General features: G+C 39.3%; 1 protein-coding gene and 1 long non-coding RNA gene across 28 annotated transcripts in view; one reads left to right on the top strand and one right to left on the bottom strand.

Moving 5' to 3' along the window:
• Positions 1-935: 935 nt before the first annotated feature.
• Positions 936-15,895, bottom strand: part of camk2d1 (calcium/calmodulin-dependent protein kinase (CaM kinase) II delta 1) — a 90,994-nt gene continuing 76,034 nt past the window's right edge. For 13 of the 27 annotated variants that reach the window (XM_030429688.1, XM_030429696.1, XM_030429700.1 and 10 more), the window contains 4 exons: positions 4,322-4,397; positions 4,125-4,219; positions 2,793-3,021; positions 936-2,580 (listed from right to left, as the gene is read on the bottom strand). In XM_030429688.1, the coding sequence (XP_030285548.1) occupies positions 2,577-2,580; positions 2,793-3,021; positions 4,125-4,219; positions 4,322-4,397 (404 nt within the window). In that variant the 3' untranslated portion in view covers positions 936-2,576. Of the gene's footprint in view, positions 2,581-2,788; positions 3,022-4,124; positions 4,220-4,321; positions 4,398-4,653; positions 4,675-15,895 lie in introns of those variants that run through there. The other 14 variants (XM_030429682.1, XM_030429693.1, XM_030429686.1 and 11 more) reach the window with 3 other exon arrangements.
• LOC115589035 (uncharacterized) lies at positions 5,367-15,090 on the top strand. Its single transcript, XR_003985472.1, has 2 exons — positions 5,367-5,499; positions 12,837-15,090. It is a non-coding gene; the product is annotated as an uncharacterized LOC115589035 (long non-coding RNA).

Below are 15,895 nucleotides of genomic sequence, written 5' to 3'. Positions count from 1 at the left end.
ATGTAAAACATGATCAAAATGAGGTACCCCCATGAGATTATGCCGAGGTCTTACCTGTTTGAACAATGTTTTTATGTTTCATCTTAAGCTGCTGCCAAGTGCGCTTCTCCCCCGCGGGATTGCACCTAAATGAAATAAATGAATAGGCTACCACTCAAGCAGTTTCCCCCTGTAATATTATTGTGATTGCAAAGGACTACATTTAAACTTACGCATTGACCCGAGCACCAATGTACTCCCACGCCGTCTCCCTCTCTTTTGCTGCTGCAGCGGTGTTACACTTCCTTCTAAAAACGTGCTCAAACTCACCGTATGAGCGCATTAATATTTCCAATTCCAGTGGGGTGAAAAACGTAGCCCTCCTCTTCCCCGTTGCCATGGTGACTCGTCTAATCGGGGCTCCATTGATGCTGTCTTTTTATACTTGTGGTGCACGTGCTTAACTCCAGGTGAAACTACTCCGAGTTGATCACACTAACTCAAATCAGCTGTTCTGGAACCGAAAACTCAGAGTTTCCTATCTCAGAGTAGATCAACTCAGAGTTCAGGGTTAGACTCAGAGTTTGTTGAACCTGCTTTGTGAAACGGACCCCAGGTATTCAACATGAGATTTAAGATTTGCACATCAGTAGTTTTGTTTCAGTTTTGTCTAAATTAGTTTAAAACAGGTTACAATAAAAAGCTAACTGTAACCTCAAGAAGGCTAGATTGCAGGACAGTCAATGGCGTAGAGGACGGGTGTGCCGATTTGGAAAATATATATAATTGACGTATCGAGTGAATAAAAAATGGCCCAATATTGATCCTTGTTCGATATCTTTATTTACAACCTTCAGCTGATGGTTGCAGTAAGTCTTTCACAACATAAACACATCTTGCTCTAGCATTTATAGGTCAAAATTCAAAAAAGAAGACAAAAGGAAACAAGTACAAAGTCATAGCATAAATCACACATTTTATTTGATATTTCATTAACATACATCAGGCTTGTCCCAGCATGGTAATGTTATTTCCCAGCGCCCCATTGGGAATTTAACGTATCTTAGATAAAAAAAACAAAAAAACAAAAACAAAGGGTGGCGTGTGAAGGACGAATGTCATTAAACCAAACAATGCAAGCGTTTTTCTGGACAGAAAATCTCAATATCCTCAACACATACATAATACCAATCTTTTAACCTATCTTTTAACGTGACTGTTGTCTTTCCCCTTGCTTTGATTCTGGAATTAAATTTCCCTTAAGTTTTTTTTTTTGTGTGGGTGACATTTCAAAACATCCTAATGTGAAGTGTTGTAAATATGAACCTGTAAGTGAGGCTAACAATCCCCTTTCCTATTAATTCAACAGTGACACAAAAATAACTTGAACGGTGGTTTGCTGCTTAATTATCCTGGCTTACAATCCAATTCCCCGTGACAACAAAACTAAATTAAAAATAGGAAACTTTTTTCAGAACTTAAGTTTAAGCTGAACACCATGATTCTGCTTTGGTCCTGTCCAGTGTAAAACATAGTGCAGTAAAACATTGGTGTACACCAGTCAAAGAAAGAACAAAGAAGGTAATCACCAGTGAAGGTTAATGGGGCTTACAGGAAAGTAATAATAATAAAATAATAATAATAATAAGTGGAAGTACAAGCAACAATATCACAATATAAAAAGTAAACAAGTTAGAACTGATAAAATTCACATAATTAGCTTCCAACTGTATGAAAATATGATTTAACTGGAGAGTCACAGAATGGCTTTAAAGAATTATATGCATCACTATAGTTTACATTCTATCATAAGAGACTGTTCTCACATGCTGCTCTGCGAAGATGGTGGTCCAAGGTAAAACATATGTTTTAATTTATTTTTCCCTTTTAAACATGTAGTTAAAATTCCTAGTAAACAAACAGATTTGTAAAATTAGCCAACTCAGTTCATATGGATACTGCTAAAGTTAAGAGAGCAATTTACATCAATTACCCAAACCTATACATCACCAAAAAAACAAAAGCAAGCTTGTGTCTGACCTTTAATGGATAGCAATTCAGAAAAGATACATGTGTAAAAAGCAGATTGGTGATATATTGGCCAATGTGCCCAAAGGCAAAAAAGATCACAACAATTCATGACTCCTCAATATCTGCAATATTGAAATGAAAAACTTTCACTACATGATGACTGGACGTTTCACATGTTTTACCAGCCTGAAAAAAAAATTTAAAAAATCAACTGGAACAACTGGCTCCTCTGAAAACCACTTCTATTCAAAACATACTGATCTAAAAACCTCAATAATAAAAACATGCTGCAGGTGGTAATATCCAAGAATAAACACCACACTCTCACTACAAAATTATAATGTCAGGAATGTTTTCTCTCGCAATGTTTTTTTTTTTTTTTTTTCAAACATGTACAATAATCTTCAGTCCAGCAGCAACAATATGTAAACAACAAACTGAGAGGGCAGAGCTGTAGCTATCATGGGCAGGGATTGGCTGAAGGAGCTGATGGACACTTGGTAGGCAGGGTCTGTTCAGCTGACTGCTGTTGGCTGGAGAGTGTTTTGTAGTCAAGGATGGTCCTCTCAACTGAAAACACAGATCACATGTGGAGTCATTAAATAGATCAAAACCCCTTCTGGAAAATACGATGACATTTAACTTAATTTTTTCCTGTAACTCAAATATTTTCAACCTTCTTTTTGATTGATTTTTCTTATAGAAACTCAGATATCTCATTTTCTCAACTGTAATTATTAAAGTTGAACTTCATGTAATACTAGTGCATGTAGTCGCCTTACTTGGTGGGCACTGTGGGCGAGCCGGAGCGGTGGAAGTGGATGTTCTGCCACTTGCTGTCGCGGCGGTGCCAGATGCGGGTCTCCTCTGACTGCATGGTGCGAGGCATGCCGCTGCCGTCGATATACTGGGTGAGGCGGATGTAGGCGATGCAGGCCGCCTCATCCCCGATCAGGTGGACGTGTGGGTTCAGCAGGATGGTGTGGATGGGCTGCTTTGTCTTGGACAGAGCTGCAGAGGCAAAGAGAAAAAGGGGGGCACATTTAGGGACTCTGTTCTTTTATTAGTATTCAATATCATCTTCAGAGACCTAATCACAACTTGGTCGTCTTTCCTGTCCACAGTTGACATGGTGTACAATGTTATTATTACTGAGATAGTTAGGGCAAAAAACATAACCTTGACTGATGGTATTTATTGTATTTGTGTGCACAAAGTTTTCCTGTGCAAAGAGGGTTTATTACCATCATTTGAGGGGCACTCACTTTCAGTCTGGCCACTAAAGAAAGTGGTTAAATGGTTAGTTTGTTTACAAAATGGTTTATGGGCAATGGACCCGGTTGTGGTGTGTCCCACACCTCATTCAAAAGAGAAGAATGGTGTGTTTGATGTTTCATTTCATGTGCCGTTCAAAGATATTAATGTATCAATATGTCAATGTAAGTAAATCTTATGAGAGGATGGCCGCTCCTTTTGGAAAAAAGGACTAATGCGCAGGGTCAGAAATACATGCACTTAATGAATTAAAATGATCATTTATGATACAAAAATGTTTCCTTTAACCATCCAAAGAGTTAGATTTATCTCCATCACACAGTTATCATCTAAACCTGCTGAACTAGTTTTGTAAAGTAATATTTTTTTTTGTTTTGAGGGATTTTAACCAGAACAAAATACTGTTACAACATTCAAAAACCCAGACCTGATTGTTTCCTTGACTAATCACAGCAGGAAATGGATTGGAACTGGGTGAAGCACAAAGCAATATCAGCTTTTGATATGGTACCAGTCAAATATGTCTGTTTAAAAGAACCAATTCATCCTTACAAAAAATTGGACTTTACTTTCTTACTGTGCAGAGTGTTTTACTGTCAGTGTTTAATGTCATTCAACTGTGTGAGCATCACAACTGAAACTCCACACACTTCATTTTACAAAGGGGGAATCTGCAGTTAATGGTTAATTGAGAAAATTGAGAAAGCCTCTCAATATTTAATTTGTCTAGTTCTATCATGGTCAATGAGATTGAATGCGTTGATCATACTTAAACTCAAGACATATACAGTACACTGTGTTTTGAATGCTTCATTCTACCACGTGAAACAGAAACCTACCATTCTCAAAGTAGAAGCGGTGGAAGTCGGTGCCCTCCACCAAGTTGCCCAGCGCCTCAGGCTCAAAGGATGTGAGGCCAGGATCACATATCTTCCTGGAATTGAACGCAACACATATTACAGTCACGGACATATGAGGAATTGCTGCGACAGGTAACTGTGTTTCAGATATTTGGGGTCAAACGAGTGGAACTAACGTGTAGGCCTCAAAGTCTCCATTGTTGATGGCCTCGATCAGCTGCTCGGTGACTTTAATGATCTCCTGCTTACGAGCTGAAACACAAAGACAAAGAAAAACAAAGGGATGATGTGACGTGATACACAGAACACATAAATATGAAAAGAAGCATAAATTAAGATTAAAATGGACTAAAGTGGAACATGACCACAATATGGAACCAAAATTACAACATCATGACGTCCAACGAATAAACTCCACGTTGTCAGACACAGGAATACAGCATCACGTAGAAATGAATGAAAGGCAGGGAGTTAGTGTGGTTTCGACTTATGACAACATCAAAATTACCTTTCATGCTAAGTAGGTAGGCTAGGAAACAATGAATGGAGAGAATAAGTGCTGTTGTTGTGACTCGCTTAAAGTACAGCCACTATTGACATTTACAGTATGGAGATGAAGCTGTGGAGCTGAAGTTGAAGGTGTGAAAAGATTTCACAGACACACAGACATACACACAGAGTAATACTGTTAATCTGTTTTTACCTTCAACAGCTTCAAGTCCACTGTTGTTCCAGGCTACCTGGACACTTACTTGCTGGCGCTGTGCAATGATTCCCTCAAGTGACAAGCAAACCAACAGACTAACTGCACAGAGTGGAAACATGTTCGCTCGTCACCTTGCCTATTTTTGTACGAGACTAAAACTAGCAGCTCTGGCCTCAGACAGGCTTATATAGCAGCAGAAAGAGATGCTGGACACATGTTTTTGAGGTTACCAGACAACCCTTCTCTGATTGGCTGCTCTAATTAAAAGCCTGACTCAGCTGAAACAATGTAAATAGAACTGTCCTTTTGCACCAGCTTTGGACTTTGACTATGTTTACAGACAGAATCAGATTGCTGATCAGGGTGGGACCGAGGATCAAACCACCAAAGCCATGATTAATGAACCATTGCTGTGCCACCAATAGAACCACTTGATTTTGGACTGCTGGCTCAGGGTTCAAGGTTCATTTAACAAATAAAAAAGGGATGTTCAACGAAACCCAACTTGTACTTCCTTTTATGCTACACAAGAAGAAAAATGGTGGAGTGCCGAGGATAAGTTCAGGGACTCTCAAAGCTAAGAGTAAAGAGGCTGCTCTGTTGTCTGGTGGTACAGCGGCAGATACAGTGGCAGGGTGAACAGCTGGGGTAGGTATACTGTTTATGAAAAGCCTTCATCCTGTATTGAGCCTGTCTGCTTGGTGTCCACAACCAAAAGTATTACGTTTGTTGCTTTAATTAAGTTAATTACAGTTTCAACTCAAACCTAAAAACATGTGTATTTTACTGTAGAACTTACACAAGCAATGTTAAGTGAGCGATTGTGGGTTGTCGCACACACATGTACTGTGACTGCAGGAAGAGAGAACTGAAACATGTTATAAAACAGGTTTAAACAACTAAAATAATTTTCATTCAAGAAACTCACCTGACATTCTCAGATATTAAATTGGTTTAGCATAGATCGCCTGGTGGAGGCGGGCAGTATAAACAGTATAAAAAGTTCTCTGGTATAAATTGTGGCTATACCGTGCTCACTGGTATGATGTCTCATTTTGCCACATTTCAAAATGTGAGAGCCCATGTTGTTCTGTTTTGGATCACAGCAATGCCGGTGCTGAGCACAGCGAAGAAGAGCAGCAGAAGGAGGTGGAGTTGTTGTTTAACAAAAAGACTGGTGCAACTTCCATTACATTGACATGGTTGGAGGTAAAAAAAAATAAAATAAAAAAAAAAGTCAGACCGTAACCAGCGAATGGAAATCTGCAAATCCGAGACGAGAAGATCTTTTCAAAGCAAAACACGTTCTGGAGTATGAAGAAAGCAAAAGAATGTGGCCTTCGCAAATGTCAAGTGAATCATCTTGCAGTAGTGGGAAGTAAAAAAGCTGTCTCTGCAGGTCAGACATCACTCTCTGAGGCATTTTCTACAAAACGATTGAGAGACATAACAAATGCCATAACCACATACTTAGATATGGATCCTTTTCAAACAGTTAAGAGAAAGGGGTTTAAAGACTACATACAAGCATTGGATCCAAGATCTGTGGTACCTGGCAGCAAGCACTTTAGCCAAAGTGCTGGGGTCATGGAGGTTAAAACGCTAGTATGCATAACCACAGACCATGGTACAAACATTGTCAAAGGAGTAGCACTTAAAGACTAAAAAAAGACTGCAATGCTTCTGCCACAGGCTTTACCTCACCATCAGTAGGCCAAAATAAGGCTGTCAAATTGAGAAAGTACCAAGTACATTTACTGAAGTACTGCAATAAAAAAAACTGTTTTGCTGAAGTACTTCCATTTTGATGCTATATTTTATATTTTATTACTACTTCACTACATTTCTAAGACAACTATTGTTAATTTTACTCACTACATTTGTATGTCAGCACAAATTATTAATAAATAAATTAGTTGAAAAAGTATGATGTTATAGATTAAGTTACCCAGCAGTGTATACAGTCATCAAAATGAGCTCCACTTTTACCAGCTTTTACAAAAAAACATTCATGAAGTTTGGTTCATGAATGAATTTATTAAAGGTCTTCTGAAAGTATGAGCTGATCTGCTGGCTCAAAAATATACACAGTAATTCTAATATTTGGTTAAATGTCCCTTGTCCATTTTCAACAGAGGGAACATTATTGATTTGAACAAGTCAGGAAAGTCACTCTGGGCCATCTCAAAGCAGTTACAGGGGCCATGATCCCCTGTGCTAACAATTGTAAGTATGAAGTAGATGGCCAAACAAGAAAAAATAAAGATGGAAACTGTGGAAAAAACAAATTAAATCTTTGGAAATGGTTGAATCCCCCAATCTAATCTGAGGTAGTTGGTGTGGAGGTGCATTACTAAGCAAAATGTGAGCATTACGTATACATCCCAAAATGTTTATTTTGAGTTCAAAACTGACTGAAGTTTAAAAGACTTTGGACCCCTGCTGTCCAGGAGGATAATGGCCTTATATCGGATAAAACTGGATATACATACATATAGTGAAGCGGTGTCAGGGTACGTGACCATTTTGTAATTGCTGAATACTATGTCTTTTGTATTAGTCTGGTTTTTGATATTTTTAGTATGTTATTTCGTTGTTAATTATGTGAAGTATGTGGATGGTTCAAATAAAAACAAACGCAACAATATTATACGGATGACTATTGGTTCATCAAAAAATATTAAAACAATTAGATTATGATAAATCATCATCAGTAATAGATATAATGACTAACTGGGTGAGGGTAAGTATTAGAACAAGTACAGCAGCCTGGTAAGTTCTGCAATGCAGCAATTAAAACCAAGAAAAGACCACTTTCCTAAAACTGTCAATTTTAACAGGCCATGGCCATAGCTTTGAGACTTGATTGCTAGGATACTTATACAAATATTATAGTTCAGTCTACACATTGTGAAAATAACTTCTTTGATTCCAAACAGAAGTTCCCCAAAAGGTCCAAGCCTCAATAAGCTGCTCAATTAAAGCACGGATCACAGTAAGATTGCAATCATAATGAGCAATAATTAAGGACAAAATACCCCAGAGTCTTTGTCACAAATCAATTTGCAGATGCTTGGTTGCTCCTCAGTCACTGGAACCCTTTTAATGAAACACCCTGAGAGACAAAAACCATTCCTTTTTCATTTTTAAGACCATAACCTGAAAGAAGAGGTAAGACGTTGTCTGATTTTAAGGGCTCACAAACCACAAAGGTTGGAAAGCACCTACAGTAAATTTGCATGAGGATGTAGGCTGTCGTGACAGCTTCTGACCTGCGGGTGGTGTTATAGGATAGCAGTGGTGTACTGTGACAAAGTGGATGAGGTGTGGTTCAGTTTTTAGCCCCTGAATCCAATATGTTTATGTGCAAGTGCCACATGAACTTGGAATGTGTTTAGCACCAATAAGTTATGATGACCTTGTCAATAAGCACCAAGTCTGGAGCTAAATCAAGGTTGATAAGCTGGTCACATTCCTTTAAAGCTGTAATAAATCTACTAAAAAGTAAATTTGCTAAATAATATATAAAAATTCCCCTGAACACCTATTATTTTGTCATTCTGCTTAAACCTCAAGCAAAGTCAATACAGAGTCCCTGAAAACCCAACAGTTTACGACTTAGAAGTTTGGAAAATAACCCAAAGTAATTAAAAACTGCCTAAAGCTGTATATTTTTTTTATTATGCATTATTGATGCAATCATGATCTGCGTGGTTTAATGTCAATATCAATATGCTGTCAAATGGGTCAGCTGTCCTATTCAAGCCCAGGATTGATGTTTAAGATGTAAATCATGTTTTGACCTATCAGGCCCTGCAGACCATGACAGGTGATACTATTCTCTACCTGTGACCTAACCTATGGCAGTGCCCCCCTCGGCAGTACAATGCGCTCTGCCGTGTCACGAAAACTGCCCAAGAATGACCCAGGGAATGTGGCAAAGAGCCCAATATGTTGACCTGGCCCCTAAATTCCCCAGATCCTAGCATTGAGCATCTGTGTGAATTTCTAGACCACGTCCCATTTTAATGGATGCCCCACCCCATCATACGGGACCTAAAAGAACGATTGCAAAGGTTCCTGGTGCCAGACACCACAGGACGCCCCCAGAAGTCTTTTGTCCATTCCTGGATGGATCAGAGCTGTTCAGGAAGCACAAGAGAAACTTGCAAAATATAAAGCAGGCATATTTAACGTTGTGGCTGATCAGCGTACATTTACATTGATTCTGCTCATGTTTAACTACATTAGCTGGCATCACTGGCTTGTCAGTCAGGCAGCATTGAAGGCCATGGTCACCTCACTAGTCTGGCTGTCATCCTTTCTTATCAAGCGCCACTAGTCACGAATCATTAACTCCTGTAGCATGAGGGAACTTTTCCATGCATGACTCATCAGTATCAGTATCACTGGTCAACCTTTTTAATACACCTGCCTAAATTACGCACTGATTTAAAGTGTCATTAAGAACTGAACTCTTACAAATACTTTCAACGTAAGTATACGCTAATCAGTCAAAATATTAAATCCACTGACAAGTAGGGTGATTAACACTGATCATCTCTTGACAGTGCAATGTTTTACTAGGAAACCTTGGATCCCAGAAGTCATGTAGATGTTTGATATAGCATCCATTGGATGTGCAAGAACAAGTCTGCTCCATGGAGGCCCCACATCACAACCGACAGGATCCAATTAGCTAATATTAAAACCACCGACATTGATCAGCCACAACAATGTTTTAAGTCTCCACCTGTGAATGCTGTAGCTGTGGGGAGGCTCTACTATCTCCAGCGGTCAGAAAAACATCCAGCCGGAAAGTCAGGACTCAAGGTTTTCCAGCAAAACATTGCATTTTAAAGACATTGTCAAGTGTGTTATACTATATATAATTATATAATAATAATTCAAAATGCTTGGTTCAAGAATGTAGCCAGCATTTGAAGGTAGCACCATAAATATATGGGCGCATATCACCAGAGTAACAATCAACTACTGCTCTTTGCTAGCTAGCATTAGCAAATTAGCAAATAAATCTTATCAACACACATGAAGGCCGGTTGGGTCAACGACCCACAAGTGGCCTTAATGACTCTGAATCTCAGAGCTCACATGTGCGTGGACACTCCCACACAGAGTTTAAAAGCCTCCAACTCCCCTCCAGTTTATTAGAACTGAAGAGGCCTCTTGGATGAACGTCTTCAACAAACTGAAACTGGTCCAGTTGCCTACAATACAGCACTTAGAATTACCATGACCTGGATGACCGAGAATCTTAATCACCTTGAATTCACAAGGTGTATTTTTTGGTAAAGAAAACAGATATGAGAGTATTTCCTTTCTTGACATTCTGTGAATGTATTTTGTCAATTTATTACAGATAAAATTAAGACCTTATAAGATGTAGTGACTCTCTGCTAGCATACAACTCCCGCTGAAAGTATGGTAATTATCGGACTATCTTCTCTTGTGCTACAAAGTGGTATTACGAGACAGGATGATCCAGGGCTAGCTGGTTAGAGTGCTAACCACAGCAGACATCTCTTTAACACAGTACACGTATACAGTACACAGATGCCTTTGGCATAACGTCAACACTGTTGTTTCTTTACATTGTGTTAATAATGTTAAGTGAACTAATCAAAACAGTAAAACAATCAAATATTTAAAAACTTTGGAGGATTTTGATGGGCCCAGTTATTTCGAAAGTCGTAACAATCTTTTAAACAGTATTTAAACAACATGTGGGTACGGTCCCCTGCCCAACTGACTATCCAGAGCAATCTCGAAAGTTTAAAGAATAATTAAGTTACAAAACATTCCTTGATTAATCTATACTTCCTCAATTCTTAGATGTTTTTAAACACATTTTATATAATATTTTTTCTAATCTTTAGTATTTTGTAAATAATTCATAATCCTGCTTCTTACACATGCCCAGTGATATCAAAAGGAGGGGAAAGCTTGCAGTTTCTTCCCAAGCACTGTGAAATGGACTTACACTGGGAGTTGGTGGGGCCAAGGCTGGGCAGGGGCCCCTGCGTGGGGGTTTGATGGGGGCTGCAGTGACATGTGGTGGCATGATCAGAGCAAAAGACCAGAAAGGAAGATGTAAAGAAGAGTAGCAGGTAGGCAGCCACCAGTGCCCACAGGATGTAGTGGCACCACTCCTCACCACTGGGCCAAACACAAGGAGAATACCAGCAGGAGGAGGAGAAGGATGCGGAGGAGGTAGATGAGAAGGAGGGGGTTGGGGAGGGGGTAGTTGGTTGTTGAAAGGTGGAGTCACGTAAGTGCTGAAGGTGGAAGATTTGGGAATGGGAGGAGTGAGAGTGTGCTGAGATAAAACCGAGTACCAGTGGAAGACAAAAGGACAGGAAAGATGGATGGATTTAAATTGGCGTGGCAGACGCATTGGGGGCAACAGGAAACATGAAATGGAGAAAAAGAAAAACATAAAATGAAGAATGAATAAAGAGCATGCAGGAAATGACAGTTTGTTCAAAGCCCTCAATCACTCTACAAGCTGAGAACAAATCAGTTTGGACACAGATGAAAAGAGAATAACAACAATAATGGAAGTGTCAACACCTTTAGAAGGAATAAGATGACATTGCTCAACACTAATTAAGATTTGTGTACACATATAGGTCTAAACTGTATGTATATGTTGGATTCACAGACCCTGACTGTTTAAAGGTGGCATGGTAATGTTTGGCTACATTCGCTACCACCACTTGTAAGGTTTACTTAAAGCTAGGGTCTGTAATGTTGTTCAGAAACACATTTTGTTATATTGGGTGAAATGATCCTGCTATCCTGAGAGTAGTCAATACATTACGTATTTAGAAAAAGGAACGAAAATAATCGGACCTCTGTGGCAGCTGTAGGACTGAGAAAAATCTGACCAATCCGTGCCGTCTGGCCCGGACAGCACGGATTGGTCAGATGCACAGATTGGTCAGGTGCCTTCATGTCTCGTTCTGTCCCTCCCTCCTCCGTGCGTGCACACGTTACGTTTCACAGTTGCAGGAGAAGACGTTTGTTTTGTTTCAGGGGGATGGAACTTAGAGGAGGTGCCACTTTCAAATCTTGCTAGCTCTCTAGGATTGTAGACCCTAGCTTTAATGATTGTTCCTGGGAAAGACCTGTAAGCACAGTTTGTAAAAGTTGTTGAGGCACATTTTAATAAACAGCCAAGTTATGCAGACTCTGAGCAACATTAGCATTAATTTGGACTCATATCACTGTCCACCCATTGAATCCAAGTCCAATATTATATCACTACACATATATGACTCTCCTTTTAGCCGTTTTCCTCAACAGCACCAACTCCTGAGGAAAAGAAACAGGCTCAATAGCCTCTTAATGCCCCACTATGTTCACCAGCTAGATCTAACGAGCCCTATTAAAATTGGCCCAGAAAATTCATCAGCTGTTAGCAATCATAATCATAAAACTGCTATGATATAAACTGCCCGGCAAAAAAAAAAAAAGTCACTACTTGGATTTAACTATGCAGATAGGTACAGGGCTTTCCATTGGATAATTACTGCAATGATTAATATGTTTCAGCTGGCAACAAGTCGCTTAACCCTAACTGATGCCGTGAGTAACTTCTCATTTCTTAAACAACCTGTCCTGTTGTTTTGGAAATTATGGTACTACTGTTTCAGAAGGGTCAAACTATTGACCTGCCTCAAGCACAGATAACGACTACGGAGACATCTGAAAATTGGGTTAAGTCCGTTGCATTATTAAAACCTGGAAGGATAGTGGTGAACTATCATCTTCAGAAAGAAATTTGTGTTTGGAGATCACTTAAATGTTTAGTGAAATCAAATTGTAAAAACTCAACAGTTTTGCTTCACTTGGTCAGGTTTAGCAACGTTATGTGCCCAAAAAATTTGGTCAGCTGACTATCTGAATACGCTGAATGACCAGGTTTTTTAATCAATGGATTGTTTTCTTCCCTAATGGCACAGGTATATTCCAAGATGACAATGCCACATTTCATCGGGCTGAAAGAGTGGTTCAGGGAGCATAAGACATCGACACATGGATTGGCCACCACAGAGTCCAGACCTGAACCCCATTCAGAATTTCTGGGATGTGCTGGAGAAGACTTCACACAGCGGCCCGACTCCCTCATCCTCAACACAAAATCTTGGTGAAAAACGTATGCAACTCTGGGCGGAAATAAATGCTGTGACTGCATCGCTAATCAAAACGATGCAACGGCAAATGTGCGCCCTAATCAAAGCTAAAGGCTGTCCGACAAAATACTAGAGCGTGTGCCTTTTTTTTGGCAGGGCAGTGTACATATTCTGCATATTGTGTGTGTAAACTTTTGACCGCAACAATAAGTTTATTTTTAGCTTCTTTTGAGAGCCCAAAAACTCTGCAGTCTCATCAATCTCATTTCAAACAGCAGCAGACATCTGTATCCAGTAAAGAAAGCCTTGGTACACTGCCTTCCCAGCTCTAAACAGCAGACAACATCAATTCCTCTCATGGAAAGTCAAACTTCTAAAACGCCAATCTATTTTCTCAGGAGTTAGAAGAGATCAAAACACAGCCAAAAAGTGAGTATATATTGGACTTACATGGATCGGGTGGACACGCATGCGAACCCAATTCATCGCTAAAGGCTTGTAAGTGATTAAATAGACAGCTGCTCGCTAACATGTTGGCTTTAACGGCTCAAACAATGATTGGTGTTATGTTTTCATCTTTCTGTGGAGTTTGTTTCCTACAAGTATCCAGCAAAATCCATTTATGAAGCATTGACATACTTCTTCCTATTAAAATACCTTCTCCTAGTAAAGTATGTCACTGTCATCTTTCAACACACAGAGAAAAAAAGATATGCTGGCTTCTTTATCTTTGTCCGTTGAATCAACCATCCATCATTCACACTGGCGCACATGAGTCACAGTTAAATAGGAAATACTAGTTGCTCTTTCATCATTCCACTTCCTGCCACAGACAGCTTCGCCACAAAGGGACCACTACTGAAATGACAAAAGATGTCATTAGTTATATACTCTACTGATTTCAAAAAGATTTCTAAGCCTCTTTGTTGGCTGAGGCTCTGATTAATGCCTGGGAAGCAAGAGAGAAGAAGAGCTGTATTCTAATCAGATGTCAAAGAATAGTTCAGAGTAGAGAACAGAAGAGAATAGAGGGAAATAATGAGGGGAAATCTCATCTTAAGATGCTTCTGAATGCTATCAGAAGTAGAGCAGTGTGAAGCAATTTTAAAGCTACGCTGAATAAGGTTATTGAAGCATTTAGCCATGAATAACAATGGGGGCTGATATAAAGAGCAGTACCTTGCCCCTAAACGGACCTGTGTATGTTCTGAAGTATAGAAGCACATACAGTGGTCTATAAAAAGTATTCGCTCCATTTATCGTTTTCCTCTTTTATTGCTTTTGTAAATGGAATCATGGTCAATGTGCAAAAGAATTCACAAAACTTAAAATTTACAAAAAAACCCAAACAAATTTCAATTACTTGTGTTAAAAAATATATGTCAAATAAGTGATTGCATAAGTATTCACCCCTTCAAGTCAGTATTTAGTAGATGCACCTTTGGCCACAATCACAACACTGAGCCTGCATGGATAGGTCCTATTCAGGCCTGCACATCTGGACACTGCAATTTTACTCCATTGTTCTTTGCAAAACTGCTCAAGCGTGAACAAATCTTTTCAAGTCCAGAAAAAAAAATGTCTCCATTAGATTGAGGTCTAGACTTTGACCCAGCCACTCCAGAACATTCACCTTATTAGGTTTAAACCAATTCGGTGGATCTTTTGCTGTATGCTTCAGGTCATTCTCTTGCTGGAAATTAAATCTTCTCCCATGTTGGAGTTCTCTCGCGGACTGAATCAGGTTGTCTGCCTTTAGGTGAACTCTAGTGGAGATTTAATGAGCTTTCTTCAACAGTGGCCTTTTTTTGCTACTTTCCCATAAGGCTTTGACTGGTGAAGAACCCAGGCAGCAGTTGCTGTATGCAGGCTGCTGAAGCTTAACTTGTTTATACTACGATCACTTGAGACACATTCACTGCACTCAGGTGATCTCCATTTCACTAACTGTGCGACTACTAGCACCATTTGGCTGGACCTCTGTTCAATTAGGTAATTTACTTTAAAGGGGGTGAATACTCACGCATCACTTATGTTACATAATGTATTTTTAATGAATTAAAATTACTTTGAAGAATTCTGAGATTTTTTTGTAAATGTTTTGTTTATACATGAGAGAGAGAGAGAGAGAGAGAGAGAGAGAGAGAGAGAGAGAGAGAGAGAGAGAGAGAGAGAGAGAATGTTTGTTTATGACAAAGGATTAATACATCAACAAAATGTGAACTCAAATCTAATTTGTTTGACAGATGGTCTATTCTATCAAAGGTCACTGCTGTAGTGAACAATCAGAAAACACATAGGCATACAATCACAAATCAATTCCTTCTCCAAAGAGAAACCAGAATTCAAGTTTTCACCATCTTTTTGCCTCTCTGTTAAACTCCAGCCTTTGAAGTGTGGATATTAGGTGTCTGTCTGCTCACGCTCATCAGAATAGTTCTATTTTGTGGTCATGGTTGTGCCTTGGTTGAGATTATGACTATAGAAGTCCTAAACTCTGCATTGGACACTGGAATACAGTACAAGACAATGTCTTGCCATCAAACTGGAGTGGAAGTGGATTTGTGTACTACATTGTTACATTTTTAGCACTTACGCTAATATTTGCCTGATCTGGTTGTCAACAACATATAGGCCTTTAAAAAGACGCACACACAGTATTCTCTCAATACATTCATTGTTGTGTGTGAGCTTTCCCTACCTGTGAACTTAAGTCTCTAAAGACTTCCACAACACTGTTTATTGGGTTTACATTCAACAGTTGAGTTTGAGTTAAATGATCAGTGTAGTGGAGGAGAACCTCCAGTGGATGCTAAAGACGCCAAAATGCCAAAGTCTCTCTTTAGAGCCATGGTTTAGTTTCGCTGTTCTGGGCTACTGTAGAGTGA

Source organism: Sparus aurata, chromosome 10, assembly GCF_900880675.1.
Source record: "Sparus aurata chromosome 10, fSpaAur1.1, whole genome shotgun sequence".
In the NCBI taxonomy this organism is placed as follows: Eukaryota; Metazoa; Chordata; class Actinopteri; order Spariformes; family Sparidae; genus Sparus; species Sparus aurata.
The sequence above is the reverse complement of the archived record's forward strand: the minus strand, read 5'-3'. Positions and strand labels throughout refer to the sequence as shown.